The sequence below is a fragment of the Echiichthys vipera genome, assembly GCF_963691815.1.
Source record: "Echiichthys vipera genome assembly, chromosome: 14".
Lineage (NCBI taxonomy): Eukaryota > Metazoa > Chordata > Actinopteri > Perciformes > Trachinidae > Echiichthys > Echiichthys vipera.
Window position 1 is genome coordinate 21,973,028 of NC_139839.1, and position 15,339 is coordinate 21,988,366.

Here is a 15,339-nt window from a genome sequence, read left to right on the forward strand (position 1 = left end):
ACAGGCAGGAATGTCGTCAATCTGTCTTGACCGGTCTGGGAGGAAGAAAAGGAGAGAGAAAACACAGACAGATGGACAGAGAGAGACAAAGACAGACAGAGAGACACTTCCAGAGATGTAAGCAACCACAAAAGTAACAGTAACTATAATAATATCTATAGTAATGTGAATATGACTTATATGTTATGGCAGTTAATATAGTAGAACAGTAGAAACAAGCACAGCTAAGGTGATAGAATATGACAATGATAATAACTATGGTGGTAAATATGATCAATGAGTAGTGGTAATAACAGCTGTGATACAGTGAGATATATTACCGATGATGTTTTTATGGCTACAATTATAATTTATAAAACTAATGATAGTTTATATGAGTAATATTGATAATAGCAACAGGAAGCGTCATGCAAGACCACGGCAGCAGGCACCACCACGATCAGCAGAGACTTGTGAGACGACAAAGCACAAACAAGGGGAAGAAGTTGAATTAGTAACATGCACACACGCTCAGATTATCAGGAACAGTATGATCCCTCGACAGACTAGGCCTATAGCAGCATAATAAAGCATAGCAAAAATCATCCTAGATTGAAACCACTCTGTAGCCTTAATATGAAATGAGTGCCAGCAGACTTAATTGAGCACAATGTGTGGAAACAGATAAATAACTTAGCCTGGCTCCGTCAAAAAGTAACCAAATCTGCATAGCAGAACCTCTTAACACCCCCTGAAAGTGACGATGATATGAATGGACTTTGTCAGGCCAAGAAATAACCCAGTAAAACCAGAAAATATTGTTTTTATTTACAGTAGCAAACAGGTTATAATATGGTTTGTTGTGAGCCTTAGAGGGGCTGGTAGTCAGATTTTATGTTTGACCAGTTTGAACAGTTTCCAGTCTTTATGCTAAGCTAAGCTATCGGTCTGCTGGTCGTAGCTTCATATGTACAGCCATGAGAGTTGTATCAATCTACTCATCTAACTCTTAACAAAATGTTTTGCTCCGAATGTCAAACATATGGCTTCAAGCATTTCAATTCAAAATGAAAATGTAGATGAAATGATTAGAACGTCCCGTGTGGTCAACTCATTTGTGAGTAAAGTATGTCACATTGTAGATGCATCGCTACAGAACACTTTAGTGTTCAGAGAAATCTCTTTTTTTGTATAATTAGGTTAATTAAGTAGATTGCATATCTGTTTTGGTTACAGTCTAAGCCCTAACCCTATGTACTGTCATTAGTTGATGCCATAGGTGTCTGGCTACACACACACACACACACACACACACACACACACACACACACACACACACACACACACACACACACACACACACACACACACACACACACACACACACACACACACACACACACACACACACACACACACACACACACACACACACACACACACACACACACACACACACACACACACACACACACACACACACACACACACACATACATATATACACACACACACACACACACACACACACACACACAGGTTTAGATTGTGCTTGGAGCAGCGTATGCTATGCTTTACCCTGCGTTCCTTTCCTCTTCTTCCAATGAAACTTCCTAGAAGGGTGTAATCAATATCTTGTGTGTAGGATAACTTTGGGTGAACTATTCCTTTAACAACACACAATGTAAACACAATTCATATGACACTGTGGGAGTTCCTCTGGATTCTCCTGCAGAAAATGCGTTCAGCACAGATGTTTTATTTCAAAATAATTTATTTGCATATAATTGGAATGAAGACAGGTTGATACATCTGTGATGGCACTGGTCAGTTTCCATATAGAAACATTCAGTCTATACAGAAACCACTCTTTCAAACCTGGACAAAATGGATAAATATATTAGTAAATAAATATATTAGTGACATGTCACTATATTGAAATGTTCTATTATATATAAAATACAACACTATTTCATTTCTTTTTTTTGTTTGTTTGTTCTCTTTTTGTACACAAAGTATCCAAAATATACTGACATATCCCCTGAAGTTCTGAAGGGACTTTTTTACTCATAGAAAAGGCAGTTTCAGCTCATTACTGTTGCAAAACATAACAAAACAAACACATAAACAACACAAAGAGAAAGATCTTGAACAGGATGAAATCACATCAGATAATCTGCGGCTTTACTAAATAAGTTTTTTCATGTGCTGACGGTTTTGTGCTAAATTAATACTATGGGTTTTACCTTGTTGTTTTCTTAAAAAATAGAAATCTGCTCAAGCCAAAGTGCTGCTTGTAATTCAGTCATTTCCATCTCAGTCTCTGAGACTGTTTGGGCACGGACAATACCAGACAAGGGAGCCCTGACACTTTAGCTGGAGGACGCTGCATTGACACATTCAAAGTGAGGTATTAGTACAAGGAACTGCAGTTGAAAATTTCTGCATGATTGTCCAAGAAAATTGACTCCAAAATAATTTCCACTTCAATTCTGGCATTCTGGCAATTCTCTCTTGTCTTCGAAAGCGTATTTAATTCTGAGATTTAAGGAAAAAAGGCACAACACGTACTATGTTATAAGATCACTGTGTTCAAGATTTTGCCTCTTTGGTTTGACGGATAAGAGCTTAGTGTGTTGGGAGGTTCCTGATTCAGGATTATCAATAGTTTGAATGAATAAGGCACATATGAGGCTTTAGTAAGTGCTACTGGTTACATTGCAATACCCATGAGCTCTTTGTCTGCTGTTAAAGTGTTTCTGAAGTCTGACGGCTGAGAAAAATCCTTTCACATTTTCACTGAGCCTTTAAGGGAAAGTCCACGCTATGACAGAATTCCTATACCTATGATCTCAGATTATTTAGCCCAGTACATGCGGGCATGAAGGCGTCTGTAGTTAAGTTGAAAATAAGGGAGCCATCTTTGACTTTTATCTACACAGTTGAATTGTTCAGGGCAATTTTCCTAGGATATAAAAACATTTTCGGTCAGTCAGTCTGTCAGAGTGGCTAAACGGGAGGAGAAGGAATAGCCGGTAACATAGATTCAAACCTTGATTCTGTCTTTTTTGAGAGATTGGAAAACATTTTAAAGTGATTTATCCTAATGACAGAAAACTTGAAAATACTGTATCTGATTTCTGGTTTAAGGTGGATCTTCCTTCAAAGCCATAAAAGCAGGGAATGGCAATGCACATTTACCATGACAAAGGATCTTTTACCATTTCGGGTCTCATTCCTGTAACTAAGATGAATTCTTCCCATTTTTCCAGTGTTTGATTGTTCCTGAGACATTTCTCAGGCTCTACCCATTAAAGTTTGGAATCATGGGAAAAGCACACAGAGCATAGCTTTACTCCAGTTATAAAGTAGAATTAAATAGTAACTATCTCTTTTTTTATATGGCTGCAATGGAGAACATGGGTCTAAAGCTTTAGTCCCTGGAAGACAATTGGAGGGTATGTACTTTTTGGAGGACAACACAACATTGTGATGAATCAGGCATTAAAGGAGCGGAGGACGTGGTATTATCCTTCTGATGAGGCCTGTTCACTTTGCACCGATCAGGGGGTTTAACAGCACTGAGGTCAAACATGGGAAGTAACCACTGGCAAGAGAAATGATAAGAACAAGACAATAGTTTGTAATGACGACGACATAATTCAGTCAAACCAGATCATTTTGAAAGGTTAAAAAAAATAATTACAGACTACAAAAAAAAAGAACAGAAAATGATCCAAAACATAAACAAACATGTTGAAAACAGCTGCCATTATTGAAATAATGAAAACAAGGCCCATGCAAGGCTCAGCAACCTCAGTGAATGCTCGTTGTTTGAGGGGCTGGGCATCAACCTTTCTCTCCATTTGGACAGGTCGGACTGCCGAGAGGATAACTTTTTGTTGAGTTTATGGGAGCTACGTGGTTGTGACAAAAAAAAAAAATCACTACAGCAGTACCTTTAAAGACCCCCTGTGTGAGGCATGTTAAGAAATCTGAGCTGAGGTAGGCTGGAGAGAAAAGCTTCTCTCAGCGAAGGAAGACCAAGATTACACAAGTGAAAGTAAGTACCTCTAAAATAAATCAAGTTATGTTGCAATAGTGAGAAATGCAGAGATGGAGTCTCACTTCATTAGGGCTCAACACCCTAAGCAAGGATCCTTCCTTGCTTGTCACTAAGGAGCATGGGAACTTGTGATGTCACGTCGATAATGAATACTCTTCCTATAACTGACGAGGAGAAACACAGAAAAACACCCCTTTGTGGTGTATGAGTCGTTTCCCCAGCAGCTCCCAAACATTTAAATCATTCAATGTATTTCCATATGCAACATAACATTTAGCGCGATTTAATCACAATCATTTCAATCTCACTCCGCTGAAAGAGCTTTTCAGCGTGCGAGCTTTGAATCCTGGGAGGCGCTGGGGAATCGTCTGAGCGAAGGCATTACTGGTGGAATTATGTGGAAGACATGAGAGCGATAGCCAATGAGAGGCTTGTCCATTCTGGCTCCTGTGTAGCAGCGTGATAATGGGGATGCAATAAGTTCTCACACACCAGACTCCTCTTCTGATCCTGTGGACACAAAACAGCTCAAGTCATCCTCAGAATCTTATTAAAAAATAATAACCAAGAATCCCAAAAAATATTATGCAGCTTGAAAGGGATCATTCTAGTTTTTTTAGGACTTAAGTTTCTATTTACACTATTATTCCTTTTGGTATTAAAACACTTTACATACGAAATTCATAGCTGGAGTCAGAGAGGTCAAGAAACATGAGCAGTCAGATGAACATACAGATTGTAAACAAACCACCTGGTTGGACAAATTTATCCCAAAGAGAAAACAAAGGTGAATACAGTTTTTACACTCTGTTCATAATGAATATCCAACTTTGACCCCTTGTATTTGCGGTACCTACTGTAACTAAATCTGACTACAACCACCACCCAATTATATTGGTGAGTACAACCTGATCAGAACTAATATAAATGATGGCCAAAACTATGAAAATAAAAACACAAAAGTGTCCTCTAAGTACCAAGGGCTGCTCATGTTATTAAAGATAAAGTGAGACACCCACCCTGTTTGTGGTGTAATGTTTGGCAGTACAAACAAATGTCTGTGTTGGGTTCGGCAGCAGGGCCATGGTGGAACCTGCAGGGTGGCCTGTCCATAGAGGTCCCAGGCCCCAAGAGCTGAGGTTCTGAGCGGGCCTGTTGTACCCGCTTTTGCCACACAACATGGGCACCGGCATAGCAAGGCCAGTCCTCCATACCTCCAGAGTCCAGAATGAGGGGCACAGGGAGCAAGGCAGGGTGCAGCTCAGGAGGAGAGCAGCAGAAGCCCGGGCCCTGACCGTAGTGGATGTGGATGCTACGGTCATCCTGCAAATCTAGGCTCTGGTGGAAGTGAACAGAGGGGCCATCAAGCACACAGCCACCCACCCGCCTAAGGGGAGCAGGAGGGTGACCGTGTCCCTGGTGGCAGCAGTGGGGTTGAAGCTGTAAAGGGATTGGGGAAACCAGGACAGGAGGTCCTGTAGGGCTGCTGGGTTCATGGTCCTGACACTCTGTCCCAGGACTGGGCGGATCTGTGGGGTTTGGCTTTGGGCATTGACAGGGGCTGTGCTTAGGATGGCAGACAGGTGAGTCTTTGTCCAGAACAAGAGCAGCAGGTGCAGCTGCAGCAGCCACTCCCTGCTCCTCGTCCGAGCCTCTGCTCGGGCCCTGGCTGTGCTCCCCCTCCTCGTAGTGGTGGTGTCTGTGGCGGTGGTAGTGGATGTGGTTGAACACAGTCTGCGGCTGCTCTTCTGGGCTGCCCGCTTTGTTCACCACAGAATCCAGAGACCTGGGCCGTGTCTGGGCACCTGCCTCCAGGCTGTTCCTGCGAGGGGCGCGCCCAGGACCTGGCCCGTAATACACAAACGGATCGTAGTCACTGCTCAGAGAGCTACGGAAGGTGGACCAGCTGCCATAAACCCCCTGCAGGGACACGTCCGTACAGTTGAGAACTGAGTCACTGGAGGAGCCATGGCATGGCCCTGAGCTAGAGTCGCTCGCTGGCCCATCAGCCAAGTATCCGCTGCGTTCTGTGTGGTAGCTGCCACCTGAGCAGCTGCCGTCGTCCTGCCGGCTATGGGCCGGCAATCCACGGGGTTGTGGTGTGACGGAAGCGGTGTGGTGCAGTCTTGAGCTGGATGCACTGCGCTGTGCTGGACAGGATGAGCGGTAGTTGTGGCAGGACCGACGGGGGGTGTAGTGGTGGGTGGAAGTCCTGCAGTTACCTCCAATCCTGTGGGGCCTCCCGGGACCCTCTGCAGGAAGATGGTACCCACAGCCGGAGGCATGCGGCCTGCTGGTGAGGAACCGTAGTGTTTGGGCATCCACTGGAGGAGAACCGGTGTAGTGGCCCAGCGAGGGATACGGTCCAGAGGGTCCACGAGGATAGAGGGGCCTCATAGAGAAGGGGATGGCATGCTGCGGGAAGGGGTGGTTGCGTGGGCTGCTGTAAGGAAGGAAACCCTGGCTTTGCTCTGGACTCTGCTCGAGTCTGTTCCTCTGGGTCTGTCGCTCTGTCCCTGTGGACCACAGCAGCAGTCAGAATATACACAGTACTGCTATTTATACAACACTGATCATAGCAGATTCAGAAATTGGTAAAGAGTTCAGAGATATAGCTGGTTCAACATGCCTGAGTTGTTAGTAAAACTGTACATCTATTCAAATCTAAATTGAAGAAGAGCCTAACTAAAGAAAACTAAACTTCATAACCACCTTAATAAGTTGAAGTGGAAGAACAAAAAGGTTCCTTGCAGTTTGAAATGGGCGCCTTCTTAAGAAAAACTTGACTGGAAATATGCTTTTCCTCACCCATGATGTTGTGCATGCAGAGGGGACAGGTGCGGTGCTGTAGTAGCCAGGGGTCTACGCAGTCTTTGTGGAACTCATGAGCACAGGAGATGATTCTCAAATGCTGGGATAAATGTGAGACAGAGGTAGATCTGATGATAAATAGCTGACAGTTAAATCTACAGGTACAGTATGTATGTATTCCTTGCTCTCTCTCCTCTTACCTGCCCGTCCTGGAAGTCCTCCAGGCAGATAGCACAGACGGGGCTCGAGTTGGAGCTGCTGGCTGACCCCCAGGTTGCACGGTGGCGCTGAGAGCCCGAGCAGCCCTGGGAGCTGTAGGTTTTGGTCTCCAATCGACTAATGGCCCGCATGGTCTGCTGATGGACGGAGTCCTGCACGCACAAAAAGAGAGGGTTAGAAAAACCTTTAACAGATCACTGACTGAGTTGTGTGTCCAAAATGAAGGTGATCCACTGACACCTTTGTCTCTGCGAGCTTCACACTTTTACCAACGCTGTTGCTTTCACTCACCCATGTCCTGTTGGACTTGCACTTGTAGCGGAAAGCGAAGATTAAGACAATGGTCAGAATAGCTAGGACAATGGTGAGCAGGATTCCCACGTCATAATGTGGCTGAAAAGGGGAAAGAGAGAAAAATATTTATATTATATTTATTCTTCTTCTAGCCGATGAAAGGAAAGTCTGAGGTGTGTGTGCGTGTGTTTCAGTCATTACCCATCTAGGCTGCTCCACCATGATCTCAATACGAACTTTGGCCTCCTCGTTCTTGTTGACCAAACCCATCAACGCCTCAGCATCCTCCGCCTCCACCAACACGACTGGACGCGGAAGGGAGTCAGTTTCTCGCAGCTGTATGTGCGTGTGTGTTGTGCAAATCAAAGCAGGTAAAGAAAGACACAGAAATATGAGTGTGACATTCCTTTGTGCTTTTTGCATGTTTTATCGATGAATATAGCTGTGTCACTGTCTGCACACCCACCTCAGCAGCAGCATTGGCATCATCGCTGACATCAAAGATAACAGCCTGAGCCCCTTTGTCCAATGCCATGCGAGCCTGAAAGAGACAACACAGGAGAGACAACGGTTAAAAACAAAACGTACAGACAGCGAGGACATTTTAAAGAGACTATTATACTGCCGCGTTGTGAATAATGGACAAGTACTACATATTTACTCAGAAACAGAGAACATCACTCCTTCAGAGGCCAGTTCTACAGCGGACAGTTCATATGACCATAATACCATACCCGTCCAAGAACAGTAGTGGCAACCCATCACTAGGTGGCAGTCCTGCACTGAGCCTCAGGCCTCACAACACAGGCCAAAGTACAGCTCCTCCCGCCGCTTTTCCACCTGACTCTGGAAGCCACCCTGACTTAAAAGGGTGAAAGCAGGAATCTGAAGGCCGCAGCACAAATCGGCTGCCTGATCTAAATCTTTTCTCTTTTTAACTGTTGGAAAGGGCAGCCAAAAGAAATGTTGGAGGATTATTCGACTGAGTGAAAAGCAAAGGGGTTATACTGATTAAAAGGAAAACGTTTGGGGCATCAGCCTAACATGCAAATAGGGACATTTTGTATTCAAACTAGGCCCTGAGAGTGTGTATTCATTCATAATGTCGTTTTACAGTGTCATTTTTAAGCTAAACGCATATTTTAAAACAAGATATTCTACACAAGCATAGTGGCACACCATTAAACGTATGAGTACCAGCTAGTGACCAACACAATGTGCTCCACTATGCTCACCAGATGACTGTCTGTCTGCTGTTTAGTGCTGAGCAGGTAGAGGTAGGTGTCTAGTATTGTTTTTTTGTTGTTTTTTAGCTATTTTACTGACAGCTGCCTGTGAGAGCAGTAAGAGAGAATGAAAACGAAGTTTGCAAAGTTGCAGACTTGAAAATGAAAATGAACAATAAACTAAAAGATGCTATAAAGCTTTATAGAGTTGGTGATAATCACTACGAGCAGCGAGAAGTCATGTGGTCAATTGTTAATATAACATCCTAAACTAAAGCTAAACATAAGTAATAATTAGGATTTCAGTAGTAGTATTTTAGTAGTACCGGTAGTATGAATAAAATAAAAAGATCTGATTAAGCTCACTCCCTTGTCTCATATCTTATTCCTTTCTCTCTTTACATTTGTGCAATACAAAACAATCCTTATTTTCATATACGTATGCATCTTTATCTTACATCTTATTGTCATTTTATCTTTTATCTAGGGCTTTTATTGCTGAGCTGAATCATTCTCTCATTCAACTACATTTGATCCTGTGTTAACCTACATATGACTAATATAAGTTGAAACATCGTAACATTGTGGTTCGCTAACATTAGCCACAACCAGATACTACTGGTCATACCAGACCAAGTAAAGCCTCAGCATGACTTGAGATCATCGTGCATTTGTTCACAAACTGTGCATTTCACAAGTTATGAATGCTGTGGAAACCTCAGACATGGCTCCTGGTTGATGATTAGTAAAGCGTCTAACACAATGCTTATCTTTAAGACTAGAGACCAACTTGTGTTGGGATCACCCCAGCAACAATGGCAAATCAGGTCAGGGGCGTAGAGTGATGGGGCCAACGGTCCCTCGTCCACTTCTTATTCCCCTACTGTTCTTCTGGGGCCCTTGCTCAGGCCACACCTGTTTTTGCACTCATTGCCTTCATTTTGATCTCAACTTCTCACCTGTAAATTTTCGTGACCTGGCAAAATAGTCAAAACCTCACTGCTACAGTATGTGTCTCCAAGATCACATTTTGCTATAATGACACACACACATCATCACTTTTGCAGCTAATAAGTAGAGATGTTGTCATTCCTACAGGTTGTAGTCATTATGTGCTATGGTTTGTGAGTTCCTTTTGTGTATCTACTGCCCTGCCACTCCATAACAGGGGCTTGGTTGACCTGATGTGATCTTGTGTACCAGGCCTGCTCTGTGTTGTGTGTAGCTTTCTCTCAATGTTGTTTTTTTTCTTTTTATCAGTGTGCCCAGATATGCTTCCGCGAGCATCACTAGAAGACAGCGGGAGAACAAAATAGCAGCCTTTTCATCAATATCTCATCACATGCTCTCAACCGTCTGACATCTGCCAACGCTTAATGTGGAGGAGACACAAGTTTAAACACCTAATCACCAAACACAACGCTAAACAGTGGTTTCTAGCCTACTGCTCGCAGCCCACGGCACCCAGACATTTACAAAGAGTGTCAGGTAAAAGTATCACTCCGTTAATCCGTTAATCAAGTAAATGAGAAACTTCTTTCATGAAGTGGTAGCGTTGAACTAGAATCAAGTCTTAAAAAAAAGAGAAAGTCAGTGCTCAGTGGAAGACACACACAGCTCTTTGTATACGCAGAACGTCACTTATTGCCTCAAAGTGTATTGCACATCATGAGTTAAAGGCACCGTGCGCACTCAATGCCCATCTGTGTGCGTGTTTTTGTGCTCAGTGAAGCGTGCAGCTGAGAGTTAACAACATTGCCCCACAGAACCGCTGGTGGCCATAGCATCGGCGGTCAGAAAAAGGTCAAACAAAAAATTAACATAACGACTTTGATCCGGCTTCAAGCTCTGGTGCAACAGTCTTTCCCGTGTTTCATCTGAACAGTAATTGTAGTACGTGCATGGGCTTAAATGGGGTGCGGTCACATAGGAGGAAGAAGAAAAAAAAAGCTGGATCTTTGACATGTGGGAATTTGCTTTACCTGGAGTTCAAAAGTTCCCTTATGCGGCACTGAGCCCATACGTCCTCTAATCGTGGAAATAAATGCAGGGAAGTCCGCTCTTGTGGTCCGACACACACACACACACACACACACACACACACACACACACACACACACACACACACACACACACACACACACACACACACACACACACACACACACACACACACACACACACACACACACACACACACACACACACACACACACACACACACACACACACACACACACACACACACACACACGTGGTTTAAAATACCCTAAAGTTCAAGAATATATCATAAATTATTTCTCAAATCACTGTGGTCTTATTATATCTCAGTATTAGTAGTAATAGTCCGTCAAACCATAAGCCTCAACTGTGCCACAGAACCGGAAGAGGCCTGAGAGATCTCGTTACATGACTAATAGGAGATATATTTATCCTTTAATGCTGCAATGAAAAGCTCTAATGCTAGAGACAAATTAAAAGGACTGCAAGCACAAGGGTTTCAACATCTCCAGGTTTGTTATGGTCGGAAGTGCAACAGAAATGGCTGTGGTTAGGTAAACACCCATCCTCACTACTTGATACATTGATTCAAGATTATTTGGCATTCGAGTAAACACGAACAATTAACAATCACAGCATCGGAAATGACGGCAGTATACAGTGGAGACGAACTTCATCACTGAAAAACTCACGAACAACGCTCAGGCCACAATAGTCCGCTTCTAAGGGGGATGTTTTCGACGGGGAGTGTAATTATTTCAGACGGGGGCGGTGGGGAGGAGCGGCAGGCAGTGGAGAGCTTTCCGCAGAAGGCAATCTGTCACAAACATAAACACACCTGAGGGCACAGAGCCAGGAAGAGGCACTGCGAGGTCACACAGGTACACTAGCAGGTATGCATTCAGCACAGACAACCTGTTCCCTGCAGCCTTAGCCTGTCTTTTATTACATAAATTCAACTATGGTGACCAACCGCAGCACTACAATATAAAATCAAAATACAGCCTTATTACTGAGCTCGCCTTCTGGACTTTTTCCACGACATTTTTGATTTGTAGGAAAAGCACATGTGTAATGAATATCATTAACGATGGCTCAATTCAAGTGTGTCCCAGTACGTCATGACAGTGTGACAGTGAGCCAGCATGCACAATACCAGGTCCCTGACACTAAAACAAATGGAATACAGCCATCGGGAATTTTATCATCTACACTTGTGTTTTTGTAGACCATACTCAATTTGACTCATGACTTGCTTGACCTGAGCATTTATTCGACTTGTCTTTCTTGAGTCTAAACACAGTGACTTGGGACTTTCTTGTGACTTGCACATGTGAGGCTTACCCCCAGCTCTGCAGTTAGTATACAAGAAAGAAATTTAGTTTATGATTTTGTACAAAAGAAAATAAATGCACATGCCATAATGCACACACTTGTGAGTGCCATTGCCAAATAATTTAACAATTAACACTTTTTTCTGAAGCTGCATCACCCTCAACAATACTTTTCTTGCATTCTTTTACAATCAGCAACCCCACCCAATTCACTGTGACCAAAAAGGATTCTGGTCAGATGGCTGAGAGCACCCCATATTCTGAGCCAGTTTTCACCAACATCAACATTTTGTCATGTTTCTACAAACAAAACCTTCAGGAACCCTCAGAATAATTTGAAAGCTGCTATAATCTACACATAGTGGCTTTATATTGTAACACCCACTGAAGCTGACAGGAGCAAATGATTCACACAAACAAACCAATCAGGAATCTGTGTCCCACCTTACTACGAGCAGCACTATTAACCACAGCTCATCTTGCATAAACACCAGATCAAGCCAGTGATGTGTGTTCTCCAGCATTGGGTGGCCTGCTCAGGGCCAGCCAGCGCTGTTTGTTTACATCCCTGGCAAAGTGCGGTCTGCGAGCCAGGCCTGGCATTACAGAGTGTTCGCAATGGGGCAGAAACAAACTATGCTGCTCTGATGTCTTTATTCCACATAAGGGACGTGCCAAGGTTTTTCCATTGCCTGACAAGATGGCTCTGCCTGTTAACGTCTCAGTGTTTGTCATGGGTTTAATGTGGTGCGGATGGCACAGCCGAGCCACTCCAATCTAGAGGGCAAACGCCCTTCATCTGCAGCCATGTTCCAGTGTAACGGAGAGGAAACTGAGAGGGCAATGATGAGAATATTACACACAGACACACATAGACACATTCAGTCTTACCATGGAGAAACATCTGTTGTATTAGTTTAACATCTATGATTACAGAAGTATATTCAGAGTCTAAGTGTCCCAGTAGCTTTTGACTACATATTTCATTTAAATCGGTGCAGTAAAGGGGCAGCAGTAAGAACTTCAATGTGATCTGAAGCCGTGAGCAAGTCATTCATTCTCATATTGAGCTTTCCTTTTTTTAAATATACTAATGACAAGAAGAAATCTGCCAATGGAGTGGGATAATTTGACTAGTTAGAGCAATTTTCTAGGAATTAGTTTCTGCATAAAACAAGACAGAACAAGGCAGGGCAGAGCAGGAGTAATAAGAAGCTGACTCTTCTTAAATTCTTTAAATTTACCAGCCACAACAACAATGCTATTATTGTTTTCACCTTGTGTGTGTGTGTGTGTGTGTGTGTGTGTGTGTGTGTGTGTGTGTGTGTGTGTGTGTGTGTGTGTGTGTGTGTGTGTGTGTTCGTGTGTGTGTGTGTGTGTGTGTGTATGTGTCATAAAGACAAAATGTGGTCTTGAAGACACCTAACGTAAACTACCACAGAGGTAGTTTTGACTATTCTGCCAGGTGTTTATATGTCTGTCTGTCACCATGATTGCGTTACAACCCCGCAAGATACAGTCATGTGGTGTAGAGTTGAGATCAAAATGAAGGCAGGGTCCAAAGATGGGGTGGTCTGAGCAAGAGTGTGGGGGGTAGGAAGTATGGACCACTTTACGTCCCTGGCTGTAATCCCATCACAAGATGGTCTCTAGGTCATCATCATTTTATCTCTTTTAGGCAGCGGTGACCTACAGCTTAGAGAAGAGAGCTTATGACGGGAGGGTCGCCGGTTCAATCCCCGGGACCAGCAGGAAGAATCTGGGTGAGGAAGTGATGAAGCAGCACTTGGCCTTCCCTCATTACCACCACTTAGGTGCCCTTCAGCAAGGCCCATAACCCCCAAACCACTGCTCAGTGGCCAGCAGAGCAGACTGTGGTTGTACTGGGCAGCGTCCAGTTGTGAATGTGTAACTGTGTGAATGTGATCAGGACGTTCCTGATAAAGAGAGCATTGCTCTCAGTGTTCTCACCCTGAATAAATAAAAGGTAAAAATTTAAATCCCAGTTTTCCTTTCACTGTTAGGACAGTGGAAACAAGTAAGCTGAGCTAATTAGTGAGCCTGGTTGTCCTTGTAGTGAAAATCTGTATCACCACCATACACTCCATAACCCACTGCCGGGAAACCTGTTGATGTTGCACTTCCTCTGTCTCCGATAACCCTCCCTACCTCTTCAAAAAAAGGCCACTACACTCTATTTAACTCAATCTAACTTCTCCTTTCCCAGCGTGATTATCCACATCATTCAGCGAATGAGTAAATTATACCATTGAATAGTATGTGTGGGAATAAGGAGTGAGAGTGAAAGAGGTACAGAAAAAAACGAGAAGGATAGGGAGGGAGGGAGAGGAGTGAGGCGAGCAGGCTGTGGTGCTGCTGCATTAAAGTGTCTAATGACAGAGTACAGAGCTCTGGGCCTACAGGTCTGAGGCCGACTCTCTGCTCTGTCATTTCTCCTGACTGGCCTGGCACACTGGAACCATTACTGAGGCAATGGGACACGCCGCGTGGCTAAATGAGGAGCAGACGGGGGTGATAATAGGGGGGGGGGTTAAAGTGGCATTGAAAACAGGTGCAATCTGAGTTGATATTATGGACAATGTGGGGACAGGAGGTTTCAGGACTTCCTTAATCCATGGAGTCCACAGACAGTTTGGAGATGTGCCCACTGGTCTGTTTATCTGTTACATGATGAGAGCGAAGACATCTAAATCATCTGTCCCTGGATCATTGTAGACAATGACGATGCTAACATGCTGATGGAGGTAGGGTTTACGATGTTTACCGACTTAGTCTAGCATGAAATACTAAACACAAGGAAAAGCTGAGGCTGGTGGGAATGTCATGAGTTTTGCAGGTGTTTGGTCATAAAGTATTGGACACATTTAAATATTGACCCAATGATGGCACTAGATTGGAGCTGGGAAATATGAAGATATATCTGTCAGAAAAATATGGAAATGTCTATTAAATTTCTATTGGGATGTTGAAAAACTAGCGTCCGAACTGTAACGGCAAAAATTACATTATTTGGATGATGCTTACAGTCTGAGCCTTATGCTCATTTAAGTTCATGATAAAATACTCTTTTCATTTATCAAGTATTAAATCCATACAGGAGTAAACTAAATAGGCTTTACCATGTGGTTTTGTCATATTTGTTTACTGAATTACACGAAAAACCTGCTATATCGTCATACTATATGTCGTCATGGAGATAAGAAAAATCTACTGTATATTGGGAAAAGTCAGAGAAACACAGATGTTATTACAACTCACACTCAGGGGCACATAAATGTGTGCTTCTTCCAAATATCACAGCAATCCATCCAGTAGGTGTTGAGACATTTCACTCAAAACCACATATGTGCTGGAGGAAAAGTCAGGTGTTCACCAAGGTCAGCGGGAC

General features: G+C 43.4%; 1 protein-coding gene across 2 annotated transcripts in view; it reads right to left on the reverse strand.

The window, feature by feature from the left end:
* Positions 1–1,766: 1,766 nt before the first annotated feature.
* The window catches only part of rnf43 (ring finger protein 43), a gene marked incomplete at its 3' end in the record, with an annotated part of 87,502 nt that continues 73,929 nt past the window's right edge, over positions 1,767–15,339 (reverse strand). Inside the window, exons 3-9 of one of the 2 annotated variants that reach the window (XM_083927432.1) lie at positions 7,836–7,910; positions 7,571–7,705; positions 7,367–7,468; positions 7,057–7,227; positions 6,854–6,956; positions 5,065–6,561; positions 1,767–4,555 (exon numbers count right to left, since the gene is read on the reverse strand). In XM_083927432.1, coding sequence (XP_083783558.1) covers positions 4,530–4,555; positions 5,065–6,561; positions 6,854–6,956; positions 7,057–7,227; positions 7,367–7,468; positions 7,571–7,705; positions 7,836–7,910 — 2,109 coding nt within the window. Of the gene's footprint in view, positions 4,556–5,032; positions 6,562–6,853; positions 6,957–7,056; positions 7,228–7,366; positions 7,469–7,570; positions 7,706–7,835; positions 7,911–15,339 lie in introns of those variants that run through there. The other variant, XM_083927431.1, reaches the window with a different exon arrangement.